General features: G+C 41.6%; 1 protein-coding gene across 10 annotated transcripts in view; it reads left to right on the top strand.

Moving 5' to 3' along the window:
• Asap1 (ArfGAP with SH3 domain, ankyrin repeat and PH domain 1) overlaps positions 1-15,590 on the top strand; it is a 300,809-nt gene that overhangs the window by 178,459 nt on the left and 106,760 nt on the right. For all 10 annotated transcript variants that reach the window (XM_029531154.1, XM_029531149.1, XM_029531152.1 and 7 more), the window contains one exon: positions 15,037-15,182. In XM_029531154.1, the coding sequence (XP_029387014.1) occupies positions 15,037-15,182 (146 nt within the window). The remainder of the gene's footprint in view (positions 1-15,036; positions 15,183-15,590) is intronic.

The following is a 15,590-nucleotide window of genomic DNA, read 5'->3' as shown; positions in this document are numbered from 1 at the left end:
AAAAATCTGTTAATTTTTTTGATATATATACATATTTTACAAAGATCAAGCATAGTTCCCCCTTCTTGAGTGCGACCCAGACTTAGAAACTCCCTTCTTTTGAATGAAGTGTTAACATAATTCCCTGTGATTTCAAAGGTTAGTTCATCATAGTGCTAGTTTTCACCTGATTTGGAGGAGAAGCTACCCACTCGGCTAACCGGATGGAGAGTGGCCTCCCATCGGAAGCATAAGCTGACAGCCATGTGGGCAAACCAATCGGCTTGCCTTGCCATCCTAGCTAGCAGGGTTAGTGTCAGCAGCCTTGCCACCCCTGGGGTCATGCACATGCATGATGTTATAATTCAGGTGTGACTTCAGAAAAGGGAGCTTAATGATACATACTGTGTTTTTATAAAGCAGAAGACTCAGTCTTCTGGATTGATTGACTGGATTGATTATTTTACCAGATGCGTTAAGAACAGGCTCTGTTGTGACCTTAATGTACTTGTTTATCCTTTTCTCTTGGAGTAAAGACCCAGGATATTTATATTACTAGATCTCAGACTGAAATGTCTGTCTTATTTATCTTTAGTTTCTTTGGTAGGGTCTCATGCATCCTGGGATAACGTCAAACTCCCTGTGTAGTTACTTAGTTATGTGTGTAGGATGGCCTTCAACTTCCACTTCTGATCCTCCTGCCTCCACCTCCCAAGCGCTGAGACTAGACAGAGCACGCCTGCCTGACTCAGTACTGGAGGTCTAACCCATGACTTCAGGAATGCTAGGTAGATATAGACATCTCTCTACACCACTGAAATGTATATTTTATTATTTATTACTGTATGGTGATTTTCTTAGAAATGTTTGCCAAGATGTATTTGAAATAAATGTTAACTTCCTGACAACACATGACACCCCCGTAGAAATATGTAACATTGTCAGTCTGAAAGATGGGACTCTTTCTAAGTCCTTTCGTTTTAATAGGAAAGGTGGTCTGTAGTTGCCCAGCGTGAGTATGGAAACCAGCTCCACCTTTCCGCTGCAGGAGAGAAAACACGTGTTGCTGGCCTGTTTTCCCTTCCTCCTGCTTCCTTCCCATTAGAGTTGCTAGTGAGTGATTTTAGGAAGGAAATCTAGTGGTCTGTTAAGACAAAATCAGCACATGGTGTTCTCTAAATTTTTATTTTGCTATATTATTTATTTTAAGAAATACTGTATAGATCTCACAAATAAATCTAAGGCTTTAAAGGTAAAACACTAAATTTGTCAGTGGCTACAAAGCAAGTAACTTAATTTCAGCTGCTTTTCTAAACACTTTGTTCAAATGTTCAGAGATAGCGTAAAGTAGGTTGTAAATAGAGTTGGCAGTTAATTCCAGTGTTTGGCTATATACCGTATAATGCTAATGACCTTTTTAACAGGCATAAGTAGACAAAATAAATTAAGATTTTAATAGTACAGTTGGAAAGGAAAAAAATCACAGCTACAAAATCAGTTCTGTTTAGGAAATTTACTGTCTGATTTTTTAATTGTATGGATAATAACTGCATTTTTTATTTTTATTTTTATTATTATGTTACATGTATTATTTTGCCTGAATGTCCGTATGCATGCTTGGTGCTTACTGGATACCAGCGGAGGCTAGAAGAGGATGTCAGCTTCCCTAGAACCAGAGGTACAGATGGTTGTGAGCTGCCCTGTGGATGCTGGGAATTGAACCTTGGTCCTCTGGAAGAGCAGCCAGTTCTCTTCTGAGCTATCTCTCCAGACCCTGTGTAATTATCTTTAATGACAACCTTTCCAAACCTTGAACAGATTCTCCTGGAAAAATACAGTCAAGATTCTGGGCATGTCTGTACCTGGCCTCTCATTCCAAGTTGCTCTTTGACCACACTTTTGAATGATTTTATCTCTGTGAGCTGCCATTCAGTTTTCCCCGTAAAGTTGTTCTAAGTATAGCACAGACACAGGGCAGCACAGTCTGGTTTGGGAACTACTTCTCCATGTGGTGTTCTCCCTGGGACTCCCTGGAAGCCTAGCTCTTTCACAGCCATTTTGAATCAGGCAAAGTATCACCTGTTACTTAAGTAAATGAGCATCACTACAAGTGTGTGCTCTCACATGCCTAAAAAACAGGGCCTACATTCAAAAATAGTCTGCAGCGTATCACTCCTGGAGAGTAAGTGCTCAAGTCTGGTCCTAGCCTATGCTTGGCTTCCTAAACTGAGTTGAGACACCCATGTTAGGATTGTGGAACATTTATCAGTGATAAAATATTTCTTAGTGCACAGCAGCCAATAATTAATTCAAACTGAAGCATGGAGGAACCTGAGGTGTTCCTGTCTGAAGCCACCTGTTTTGGATTGCACGGCTTTATTGCAGGCCAAGCTGTAAGCTCACACCTGGGCACTTTCATGTGGACACTGCTCTCATGCCATGCAGTGCCACCAAATACGACCTGAAGTGCTCCAGCTCATCTTCAAGACCACTGTATATTGTACATACACAGTTTCCTGCTCTTATAAAAATCTGATGGTTTAGTTATATAAAGCAAAGAATGAATATTTTCCTACCATCATTGCTCAACATGTAAATGTCAAATTAGTGTATCTTTGGATTACACAGTTAGAATGTTTGATTTTATAAATTACTATTTGAATTGCTGACATGAGTTTCATTAAAAATTGCTTGTTTAAATTTTTATTTGAAATATTAGGACAGAATTTCCAACAATTTCTGATATAACCATAAATATACTTCTGCCATTTTTGTATTCGTGTTTATGTGAAACAACACTCTCATCATTGACCAGTAGAAAATGCAATTAGTAATGAGCCCTGAACAGTGTTGTCTGTGCTCTATGCTGCAGTACAGATAAGTAACCATGATTTCATACTACCTATGAAAATGCAACGTACATCCAGCCACTGTTGAATAAATTTTGTAATTATAAATTATACATAGGCCAAATAGTTACTTTAGATAGTTTTTTGGGGATTTGTTATTAGTAAACTTTTGTCCTGTATACCTGTATTCCCAGAGTCATAGAAAAATGCACCATGTCTAAGCAGTCAGTTGTGAGTGGGAAAGCTTGAGATCCCTGTCTTACAGCATCTCATTTATCAGGACCAAAAAGCAGTGAGATCTGGTTCGTCTCCAAGTCTCTTGTACATAATCTATAAGTCAAGAAGCCAAAGTGTAGAATAACTAAGAGGTATGCAGAAGATCGCAAACATAATAGCCTAATTTACCTTTATATCCTGACGGAAGTTTGTAATGAAAGTTAGTAGATTAATAGCAAAATGTAGGGGGTCACAGTTTTTAACACACATTGATGAGATGGAAGTCTTGCCTCCTTTGAATAGTCATATTGCAGAGGCTGAAGTAGGAGCAGAAACAGTTGTCTCCTAACCAGCTGGTCTGTGGGCCCTGATTTCAAAGCATTGTCATGACCTAGAGAGCCATAGGCAAACCAGAGTGTGCATGTATTTCTTGGCAGGTAGGAGGCCTCAGTGATGAAGCCCTTGGGGGTGAGGTCGGAGTACTGCTTAACTGCTGAGTACCAGTCCCTTTTGGACACTCTGCTAAATGATGCAATTGAAGTGACTGTAGAATTCAGGAGTGTCCATGCTCCTAAATTTCACAGCATGAGCTATGGCAGGCTCTTGGGCATTCATGGGAACCATAACAAGCAAAATTTTAAAATGACCTAGAGAAATTAAGGAATGAATCACCACAAATGGCATGGAGGAAGGCATTTCTTTAAAATGTTGGTGTGTGTATGCGAGTGTGTGTATGTACCTTTTCCTTTCCAAGTTTTGGTCATGGTGTTTCATCACAGCAATAGTAACCTTAAGTCACACACACACACACACACACACACACACACACACACACACTCACACACACACGCTTTTCTGCCTTTAGAACTTTGCCTCTAATTTTACCAGAAATGTACGTGTGACTCTTCAGTCAGAGATACAGAAACAGACTCTAGGAAGTCAGCTGACTTTCTCCTCACTAAGTAACGATCTCATCCCAGTTAACACTGTGTCCAGGGAAGAGAATACCTAACCCTTACTCCTTAAGACATGGCCACAGTGAAGTTCCAGTAAAGCCTTTTCAGGGGCCCAGGATACATCATTGTAATTTTGGGGTTGATGTGATAAAAACGACCTGTGCTCCTATATGATGATAGAAACAAGGAGATGGTAGTAGCACTTTTAACACTGTCCATCTAGTTCTGTACATTCCATAGAGTCCAAAGCCCCAGAGAGAGGTGATCTGGATCCCTGCCTGTGGTGCTTTGACTGAGAATGTCCCCAATAGGCTCATATATTTGAATGTTTGGTCACCAGGGTGTAGAAGGATTGAAAGGATCAGGAGGTGTGACCTTGTTGCAGGAAGTGCATCACCATAGCAGATGGGGGTTGGTGGTGGGTTTTGAGGTTTCCATAGCCCAAGCCAGCCTCAGCATCACTCTTCCTGCTACCTGAGGATCTGAAGGTAGGATTCTAAGCTACTTTCCCAGCATCATGTTCACTTTTGTGCCACCATGTTTCCCGCCATGGTAATAATGACATAAACCTCTGAAACTGTAAGCAAACCCCAGTTAAGTGCTTTCCTTTATAAGAATTGCTATGATCATACTGTCTCTTCACAGCAATAAACAGTGACTATGATACTGCCCAGTCAGCCAGACACAAGCTTCTTTACACTGTGTACATTGTGTGCATATATGGTATGTTGTTACTTTCTGCCTTGAATGTTCTTAGCCCGTGCCTGCTTATTAGACAGCTACTCATCATCAAGTGTTTGCTTAGTTACTTTCTTATGAATCCTCCAAGTTTTCCATGTGTGTTTTGTTAATCAGATCTGAAATGGGTGACTCGTATAAACCCTTTTAAATAGTAGTGTATTTTCACATAGATGACTACTATTCCTCATGCTATACAGATAAATTTATTGCAGAATACTTATCAAGAAGACAATAAATTAAATTATTGAAATACTTAAGAACATGTTTTAAATAATGAGAGCTGGGTACTTTAGCTTACTGGTTGCCTGCAGTATGTAAGGCCTAGAGTTCAGTCCTCAGTAATCCAAAAACGAATAAATAAATACTTCAGATATATCTTTTGCTTTGTAAACAGATACATTACTTTGAATTAATGGCTTGAATTTTTAAAGTATGTGTGTATGTGCCTTTGTAAGTGTGTCTGTGGATGTCAGAGGCATTGAGTTCCCCCGTGGAGTCGCCTAACATAGGTGCTAGGAAGGAAAGGCAAGTCTTTATAGGAACATACTCTCCAAGTCGTCTTTCTAGCCCTTCAGTGTTTTTGTTTTGTTTTTAAATACAAAAGAGTAGCAGGGTTAATAACAGAAGGTAGAAAAGCCAGTCATCTTTTGGATTTCAAATGATATTTTTAACTAGATGGAGTTTAAATTTTTCTATATGGCAAAGCATTCTGTAAACAAAATAAAGACAAATAGAAAATGTTTGCTCACCGTGTAAGAGAAAATCATAAACTGAGCTTCTCATCTTACATACTTACAACACAGGTCCCACAATGCTAGGTACTCTATAGCCTGTACCTCCAATCCACCTCATTCCTGGACACTCACGAGTACACAGTGGCTCAGAGTTCAGACATGATTCCAGAAGCCTCCAGTGGTTTCCGTGGTCTGTGAATTGGGATTTCCACAGCCCCTTTCCTCAGGCATTATTAGTTGGCTTAACATCCAAAACTCCCAGAAACTTGTTTACCTGTGACTTATAAACCATGTCACAAAACCTCCAGATGAGGAGGTGGTAGTATTGACATACAAAAAGAGGGATGGGACCTTCCTACTCCCTCCTGTTCTTCATCCTCCAGGAACCTGCTGGTGTTCTGCTAGCTAAAAGACTTCCAGGCCTTGTTCTTCTGTGGCACATGATTGAAGCCCAGACAATCTTGCCCTCAAGGGCCTAACAGTCCCTATCTCAGCAGAGTCTCTGACTTCTTAGTGTTTCCCTCCAGGCTAGGAATAGGACCCCTCCTGTCAGGGTAGGTCTGACAGCTCCTTTATGACCCGATCTGACAAAAAGATGGGGAACTGAATCTCTGCACCTGTGTCAGATACAAGACCTTCTAAATGTATGGTCTTTATTGGAGAGGAATTATGAATGAAGACTGGAAGTATTAGCAACACCTACTACAAAGATAGCCCCACCCCACCCCTGTTTAAGGCAGTCTGCTTGCAGACTGGTAAGAACTACACTAAGTAGAAAGGAGGAAATATTAACAGACAGTAAATTCACAAAAGCAGGCTCTCTGAGGTTCTATTTTTCATGCCTGTGAGGCAACAATTAAGAAGGACAATGCTTCTAGGTGCTAATGACTTTCTAAAGAAAGGTCTCTGTGATATGGACATTGCTGTTGAGATGTGATTGCTGCAGCCAGCCTCTTTCGAAGGAAACATGGCAATACTGGAGTGTACATATGTCCACATCCCCTGCAAGCCTGTGTTTATGTATCTCTTTCCAGAGACAGAGCAGCAGCCTGCATGAGCTTGTGTTTGGAAGTTGTTATTGAAGTGTTGGGCTTTGGTGGGGAAAGCTGCAAACAACTTGGAAGATTCTTAGTAGAGGAATTTTTATGTAATTTGCACTACAGTGTGTCGTGAAATAACCACAGTTGACATAATTATTAAGATGTGCTTATGTTGAATCTCTCAGGTCTTTATTCAGTAGGAAAAGAGGAAGCCTTGGTGTCTTATGCATGATTCCTTACTGGGCCTTATAAAAAGTGAAATGAAAAAAAAAAAAAAAAAAAAAAGGAAAGTGCCTGTATTTGTGTATGTGTCGACACAGAAAGAGGTAAGATTAGAAGAGGAAGTTACAGTTTCTATCTGTGTATCTCTATAGTTGCATGTGAATTAAACTTTTTAAAACAAGCACTTAAGGCTATAATGCTACAATCATGTATGTATAGATCCTTTTCCCAGGCTCCAGCACTACAGTGTATGCAACAAACAGCTTATGTAGCTTTAGTACTCCAGCCACTATGCCTGGCACCTGACCGGTGAACCTTTTTTGAGAGAAGGGACATTATTTGTTCAGTACACACAATAGCATTTTATTGAGCACTCAGTGCAGGCAGACTGAGCTCTGGGAACTGGATATGTGACAAATGGGGTAAGATACAAAGAGTAAGTGAAAGGTGGCTTTATATTGACTTTAAATGAGGAAGACTGAGAACTGGAATGTGGTGGCACTTTAGGGGAGAGACATTTGGGAAGACTCTATAGGTTCCAGATACCTAATCTGTGGCTCACAAGATGATAAACATGTTACTCTATTCTACTGTTCATCAACCTTTCTGATGCTGCGATACTTTAATACAGTTCTTCAGACTGTGGTGACCCCAACCACAAAATTATTTTGCTACTGTTACAAATTGTAATATAAATATAATATATACAAGATACCTGATTTGTGAGCCCTATGGGGTCACGACCCATGAGTTTTGAACCACTGTTCTAGACTGCACAGAAGAGAATTAAGACCCAAGAAAGAAGACATGGGAAGACGTGAAAGTGAAACTCACTTTGGAATGAGTAATAGTACAAATACTTCATATGCCAGATACTGGATGTGCCACAATACAGCCATTACTCTTCAATTCCCCATGATGACCATGCCAACTAGATATCATTACCTTATTGCTAACTTACATATACCAGGACTCTACAAAGTATACCATCATGTTAAGTTTATATATGATACCATTAATATTGGCATTTCAAACCAATCTCAAGATTATTGGCATAAATGTAATAGTTTTAGAAAGGCATTCTATAGACATGTACTCTATAGATACACTATTTCACATATGAGCTAGATAGTCTGAAAACTTAAGTAATGTTTCTAAAGTCACGTGGCCAGTGAGGACCAGAGTAGGGATTCCGACTCTGTCCATGTTCCGTGTCTCTGTGCTCCTCTACCAAGAAGTGTTTCAGTCACATTAGGGGTTGTGCTTAGAAACGGGCTTCTGGTGACATCCCTTGAGATCCTACTGCTCAGTAAACACAGAAAGAAACCCAATGGTTTGTTTTGTTTTGTGGCCTTATTGTTCTTCTAAACAATCATTCCCATTTGTTATGACAACTTAGCAACCAGTGGCCAGGTAAGTCTTACTAGACTTGCTCTGTACATACGGGAATTGAGGTACTTAGAGTCTGGTTATCTGGTCACAACCAGGCAGTGAAGACTTAGATACCTAATTTCCAGGATTTTCTTTTACTTGGCATCTGGCTCACCTTAGAAGTCCTCAGATGCAATAGAGCCCAGCCAGGACAAGTGGTTGAGAGGAGGGCCAGGCCTCCGTCCTGCCAGCCTTCTCATAGCTGTGTGACCTTAGGAAAGCTGCTTATCCTCCTTCAACCCTTTCCCGTGTTTAAAATGAGAGTGTAACAGTAGCATATAATTGTGGGCACTGGATGAGTTGATGTAGAAGGACTACTTAGTATAGCTCTGGCACATTGACTTATCTGAAATCTTAATTCCAATTAATTGTAACTATTGCATTGTTAGTGATGCTAAGGCACTAAGAAGCCTGTTGGGTGCCTGGCGCTTACCCTAAACCTTTCATGTAGTGGATTCTGAGTAGGTGTTAACACAGTGTTCTGGCATGTCGGCTAGTCTTAGCTGAGTTGGATCAGCAGACAGAGGTGTGTTTGAAATCGTGTGTAGCTGTTCTCCAATCCTGGTTACATCCCTCAGCTTCATTTACCTATGAAACAACACCATTAAGACCGGAGAGATGTCTCAAAGATTAAGAGAACCTGCTGCTCTTGCAGAGGACCCAGGTTTGTTTCCTAGGACCCACATTAGGCAATCCACACCTTCTTATAGCTCCAGTTCCAGGGAATCTTATACCCTGTTCTGACCTCTGTGGTCACTGTGCACGTGATATACACACAGATGAGCAGACACATACATGTGCATATAAATAAGAATATAAGTTTAAAAAAATAGTGCCTTCAACTGGCGGCTATCATGTAGAAGAATGAGAATCGATCCATTCTTATCTCCTTGTACAAAGCTCAAGTCTAAGTGGATCAAAGACCTCCACATAAAACCAGAGACACTGAAATTGATAGAGGAGAAAGTGGGGAAAAACCTCGAAGATATGGGCACAGGGAAAAAATTCCTCAACAGAACACCAATGGCTTGTGCTGTAAAATCAAGAATTGACAAATGGGACCTCATAAAACTGCAAAGCTTTTGTAAGGCAAAAGACACTGTCAACAAGACAAAAAGGCCACCAACAGATTGGGAAAGGATTTTTACCAATCCTAAATCCGATAGAGGACTTATATCCAATATATACAAAGAGCTCAAGAAACTGGACTCCAAAAACTCAAAAAAAAAACCATTAAAAAATGGGGTACAGAGCTAAATAAAGAACTCTCAACTGAGGAATATCGAATGGTTGAGAAACACCTGAAAAGCTGTTCAACATCCTTAGCCATCAGGGAAATGCAAATCAAAACAACCCTGAGATTCCATCTCACACCAGTCAGAATGGCCAAGATTAAAGATTCAGGTGACAGCAGATGCTGGCGAGGTTGTGGAGAAATAGGAACACTCCTCCATTGCTGGTGGGATTGCAAGCTTGTTCAACCACTCTGGAAATCAGTCTGGCGGTTCCTCAGAAAATTAGACATAGTACTACCGGAGGATCCAGCTATACCTCTTCTGGGCATATACCCAGAAGATCTTCTAACTGGTAATAAGGACACATGCTCCACTATGTTCATAGCAGCCTTATTTATAATAGCCAGAAGCTGGAAAGAACCCAGATGTCCCTCAATAGAGGAATGGATACAGAAACTGTGGTACATTTACACAATGGAGTACTACTCAGCCATTAAAAACAATGAATTTATGAAATTCTTGGGCAAATGGATATATTTGGAGGATATCATCCTTAGTGAGGTAACCCAATCACAAAAGAAGTCACTAGATATGCACTCACTGATAAGCGGATATTAGCCCAGAAACTTGGAATATCCAAGACACATTATGGAAAACAGAAGAAAATCAAGAAGGATGACCATTTGTGGATACTTCATTCCTCCTTAGAATAAGGAACATAACTCTCATGAAAGGTTATAGGTACAGAGACAAAATTTAGAGCTAAGATGAAAGGATGGACTATCCAGAGAGTACCCCATTCGGGAGTCCATCCCATCATCAGCCACCAAACCTAGATACTAATGCTCATGCCAGCAAGATACTGCTGAAGGGACCCTGATATTGCGGACTCTTGTGAGGCTACGCCAGTGCCTGGTAAACACCGAAATGGATGCTCACAGCCAGCTACTGGATGGAACACACGGTCCCCAATGGAGTAACTAGAGAAAGTACCCAAGTACCTGAAGGGGGCTGCAACCCAGTAGGTGGAACAACAACAGGAACTAACCAGTACCCCCTGGGTTTGTGTTTCTAGCTGCATATGTAGCAGAAGATGACCTAATCGGCCATCAGTGGGAATAGAGGCTCCTTGGTCTTCCAAACTCTATATGACCTAGCACAAGGCAAGGCCTGGGCCAAGTAGTGGGAGTGGGTGGGTAGGGGAACAGAGGTGGGGGGAGGGGTATGGGAAACTTTCGGGATAGCATTTGAAATGTAAATAAAGAAAATAATAATAATTAAAAAAAAATAGTGCCTTGAAGGACTGTTCTATGGGCCTTAGAGTATTTCTGTGATGGATTCCACTACATACTCTGTGCTTGATAAGTGGCAGATGCCAAAGGATGGGTTGGCAGGCCGTCTGGAAGTACAGTGAGTTCTGCCACAAGTAAGCAGCCATCAAAAACAGGCCTGCTCAGGTTTTGCTGTCATTTGTGAATTATTGAGAAAGTACTCGAGGTGTGTGTAAACAGTGGAACTACAGTGCAACCCGAAGGCACTCCCGACTCTCAGGGTGTGAGCTTTGGTTTTCTGATTCCAGAGTGTTTGGACGCCTGTGTCACCTGGCCAGAGGATAAAAGACCAGTCGTGCTACAGAGATTGGGGTGGGCAGCGACATCACTCTGATGTCATCACATATGTACTGTGCTTGTACGCTAACCTACAGTAGCTTAACTGTCTGTGAAATAAATGCCACTGATGTCTCCATTTTGCAGGTATGACTTAGAGAAGGCCACTTGACCAAGGTGGCCTTTATTCACACTGGCATTGAATAAAAGTTCCCACTTTAGATTTTGCATTTGAGCAGGGAAGAGCTTTTCCTCTAAGCTACAGTCAGTGACTGTGACCTGCAAACAAGACTGTCAGAGACACAAATCAACAGGGAAGGGGCTTATTTAATATGTATATGGGGGCTTCAGCCTTTTGAGCTTATGCACCTCCCCAAAAGACCTATAAATTGTGAGCTTCACCAGAATAGTCTCTGCACTTTGCCTCTTCCTTCCCGCAGGTCACTGTCTTAGAAGCCCAAGTGCTGCCTCTTGTCTTGGCTATTTCTAACCCTTGCAGTACAGATCACAAGAGAACTTTCTCATGCTCCCCCATCTCTTGGAGTGGTCAGGCCTTTGTGTGTTTAGTCTGTCTCTTTAGTTACAAAGCTATGTCTGTGGTGGTGTCTGCTAAAACCTTTATGTTTTTTCTTCTTTCCTGGATGCCTAAAGTGATAGCGCATTCCGTTGGCCAACTGTCCTCAAATATAGTCTCCCTCTGCCTCTGCCTCTGATACTTCCTCCCAGAGCAGTGTCCCTGCCTCTCAGACTTGTTACATATTGAAAAACATCTTGGAAAACTCTTGGTTTTATACAGAGGCAGTGGTATTTTGTGAGGGCAAGTAAGCGGGGGTGATGGTGCTTTCAGTAAACTGTCCGTGATAGATTTATAATGCTGTAAGCTAAATGATACTTAAAATGCATGAGACCTGTTCCTGTGCTGTTAGATATTACATACAGCTCTGAGGTAACAATGGGTAGCTTATTTTGGGCTTATGCTCCTCCCCCCTTTAGTATTATTATCCCCAAGTTCAAATTATTATACTGCTATATTTTAATATGTGTATCTATACCATAATACTGTACATACATGACATATCACTGTGTTTGGACAAACACTCATTAATGCATACATGTGCACACCCAGGCACTATGTAGGTTTTCCAGATCTATACCTAGCTTCTGCTTACTTATCCATTCTGGCTTTCGGCTTCTCATCTATCACACTTTGCAGAGATCTGGTGAGGAGGAAATATAGAGTGTCATAGAGAGAACGGTTAGGCCAGAGAACATGCTCAGCACACATCAATACCCTCCTCCTATGACCCAGCTCTGCTCAGTTCATGTGATTTCTCAGTGAGTCACCATTGTTCATCTGCCAGGCTTCTCATAATTCTTCCTAACTCTTCATGAAGTTATATTTCAGGGGAGTAGATGTCAAGGGAGGGAGAGAAGTGATTGCAGTCTCATGAGATGCTTAGGACCAATTTGTAATAATTCTTCCTTAATCTGGGTAGTAAGTAGCAGATACTCTATTAATTTACACATTTATACACATTTCATCTTATGACTCCAAGGGAGCAAACAGCAAGTCTGTGTGCCAGTGTGTCCCACATAACCACTGGGGTGCTTTCTAGCCTGGGAGCATTGAAACGGACTTCATTGTTTGTCACTGGCTTGCTAAAGCAGAAAGAAGCATTAGGTGGGGTTCTCAGTGGGGTGTGGGCGTCTGTGACCCAGCATTAGGTGGGAGTCTCAGTGGGGTGTGGGCGTCTGTGACCCAGCATTAGATGGGAGTCTCAGTGGGGTGTGGGCATCTGTGACCCAGGTAGAGCTATGCTTTGGGGCAGACATGCATGGCCTATTGCTGAGCTGAGATGATCTTTCTATTTTTCTGAGGCTTAACCAGAGATGTGTTTTATCTTTTAAAAATATCGCAGTCGTAAATGCTTATTGCCACTGCAGGCATCATGAATTTTAATGCTGTGATGAGCAGAAGTCTTTGGGAGTTCATCTGGTCTCACCGGATGACAGCGATGTTTCTTGCCCATTATTCCCCGGACTGCTGATCCATTTCTTGAATGGCCATTGCTCCTGTACAGTTATTGAAGAAGGTTTGAAGTAAAGCATTCCGTTATTCAATAGTTGGGAATAAACAGCCTAAGAAATTTCAGAGGACTTAACAAATTCTTACTAAGCCCTAATATCCTAAATCCAGCTCCCCGGAAAATCGCCATGTTGTCTGTTGAGTGAGGGATACAGAGGTGACAGAGGCAATCCTTGCCTCCTAAGGGAAAATATGCATGTGCACAGATGACGTGGGAAACCGTGCATAAGTACAGAACTTACAGGCAAGGCTGGTTCCTTCTGACTGAGAAAAGCTTTAAGATTCTGATACAGACTTGTTTACCCATTCATGTAGTAAATACTAGGCATGTGCTTTGTGCGGGCCTCCACACAAAGGCAGAACAAAAAGCTGGCCCATGAATACCACCTCCAGTGCAGTCACCAGTTAAGCCAGCTGCCATGCATCAGTCCCAGGTATACTTCTCCCCATGTCTATGAAGATCATGACGAGCCTAGCAGTCATGAAGGGCGTGGTATGGCAGGAGTTGACATCTGTTGTACAGCCTAATAGGGTGCTGTTTTAGTAACAAAGCGAGAGCAACGATCAAGAGACCAGAAGAAAGAGGTGATATTGGGTAGGCGGTGATTAGCATGAAGTGATGAGAAATTCTCAGATTGGGGTATATATCTTTCTCAGTGGTAAGTAGCCTTCTGTGGCTACTCTGAGGTCCCAGGGTGTGAGAAAGGAAAACCAAGTATGAGTCGACAGGTTTCACATTCCATCTTGTCTAATGGTGTTTGCCAGTGCCTAAGTAAGATAAAGGGCTTAAGGAAGAAGACCACGGGGTCCATTGTAGCCTTTGGTTTGGGCATCCAAGTGGAGATAGATATGTAAGTTTATGTTTTAGGGGTCAAGATACCAACTTAAAACTTTTGGAAAGCATTTAAAGTGATAAGACTTGAGATCTCAAAGCAGTAAGAATAGATAGAAAAAATAATATAAAGACCCAGAACAGGAAGGGACTTTCTAGTGCAATGAGGTCAGACAGGTGAAGAAGCAGTAGAGAAGGGGGAGGAGCAGCCACGAGATAGAGATAGAAGGTGATGTAGAGAGCATGATAGCCTGGCAAACAGGGCAGAGGGTGTTTCACAGGAGTAACAGTTACTGTTTGGGTATCCACTCTACTGAGAAATGTTTGTGGGCTTCACATCAGTTCCTGTAGAGTTGAAAGAAAGAACTAGGGGTAAATTCAATCCATAAATAGAAGATGAATAACCTTTGTGTGTCAGCTAAGGTAGAAAGCACAGAAGTTGCTTTCATTATTGTTAAGATTTGAGCATGCAGACTTTGTACCTAGAGATGGTTTTACCAAAAAGTAAAACTAAAAAATAAATGAAAGGTTACAGATGCTCTTTTGTAGGCCTGGGGCATAAAAAAAATAAAATAAAATAAAGGAGTCAAGATTAGATGCAGAGCAGGAAACGTGCTAGAACTCTTGAAGTTTTCTTTTGTATTTAAAGATTGAGTTTGCTAATGAGAAATTTTTTCATAGTTTCTTAATTGCTGGCAAATGTGGGAAGAATTTTTCCCTTAAATAACTGAAGAGTCAGTGAGTGAGCTGGCATATAAATGAGCTGAGTACTATAAAGGAAGCAGGATTCCTGCTTAGAAAAAGAGGAAGAGAGGAACAGACAGACAGCACCAGTGCTATCCAGGTGTGGTGGCACACACCTGTAATCACAGCCTAAGAGAGGCCCCAGCAGAAAGGTGGCAAGCCTGAGAGCAGCCTGAACTATACATCAGACCCTGTCTCAAAAGAAAAGGGCATTGAGTGTACCGCCAGCCTCTGGACTTGTTCCGCAAATCATTGATGCTGTTTTTCTCTGCTTTCCTTTTACGAGGTTCCAGTGATCCACATTCAGAAGAGCTCCTCACTGTGGCAAATAACCACTCACACTCCTTCTTTGCTTCCTTTTTAGATCATGTACAAAATGAAGAAAACTATGCACAAGTTCTGGATAAGTTTGGAAGTAATTTTTTAAGCAGAGACAACCCTGACCTTGGCACCGCTTTTGTCAAGTTTTCTACACTCACAAAGGAACTGTCTACGCTGCTGAAAAATCTGGTGAGTCATGCTTCCTCCTGAAGCAGAGCGCTCGGCTCACCAGGCACGCAGAGAACAGGCCACTGCTCCTCGCCTCCACCCTCAGGCCTCAGAGCAGAAAGTGAAATAACAGGCTGTGCAGTCCTGCAGAGGTGGTGGTCTTCACAGATTTCAGAGTAATATTTCTAGCCTTCTATCTTTAGCCCAGCCAATAGCATGGTGGCTATTTTGAAGGGAGAGGAACCACCTGACTATCTTGTGCATTCTACCACTGTTAACTGTTTTAAGATAACTGTTAGCAGATGTTATTTGGGTTTTTTTCCCCTTTTATTGAAAATAGATCTTTCTCTCCATACAATATATACTAATTATGATTTCCCCTCCCTCTATTCCTCCCAGTTCCTTCCTGCCTCCCTCTCATCTGGATCC

The sequence above is a fragment of the Mus pahari genome, chromosome 17 (assembly GCF_900095145.1).
Source record: "Mus pahari chromosome 17, PAHARI_EIJ_v1.1, whole genome shotgun sequence".
Lineage (NCBI taxonomy): Eukaryota > Metazoa > Chordata > Mammalia > Rodentia > Muridae > Mus > Mus pahari.
This window is presented reverse-complemented; position numbering and strand designations above follow the sequence as displayed.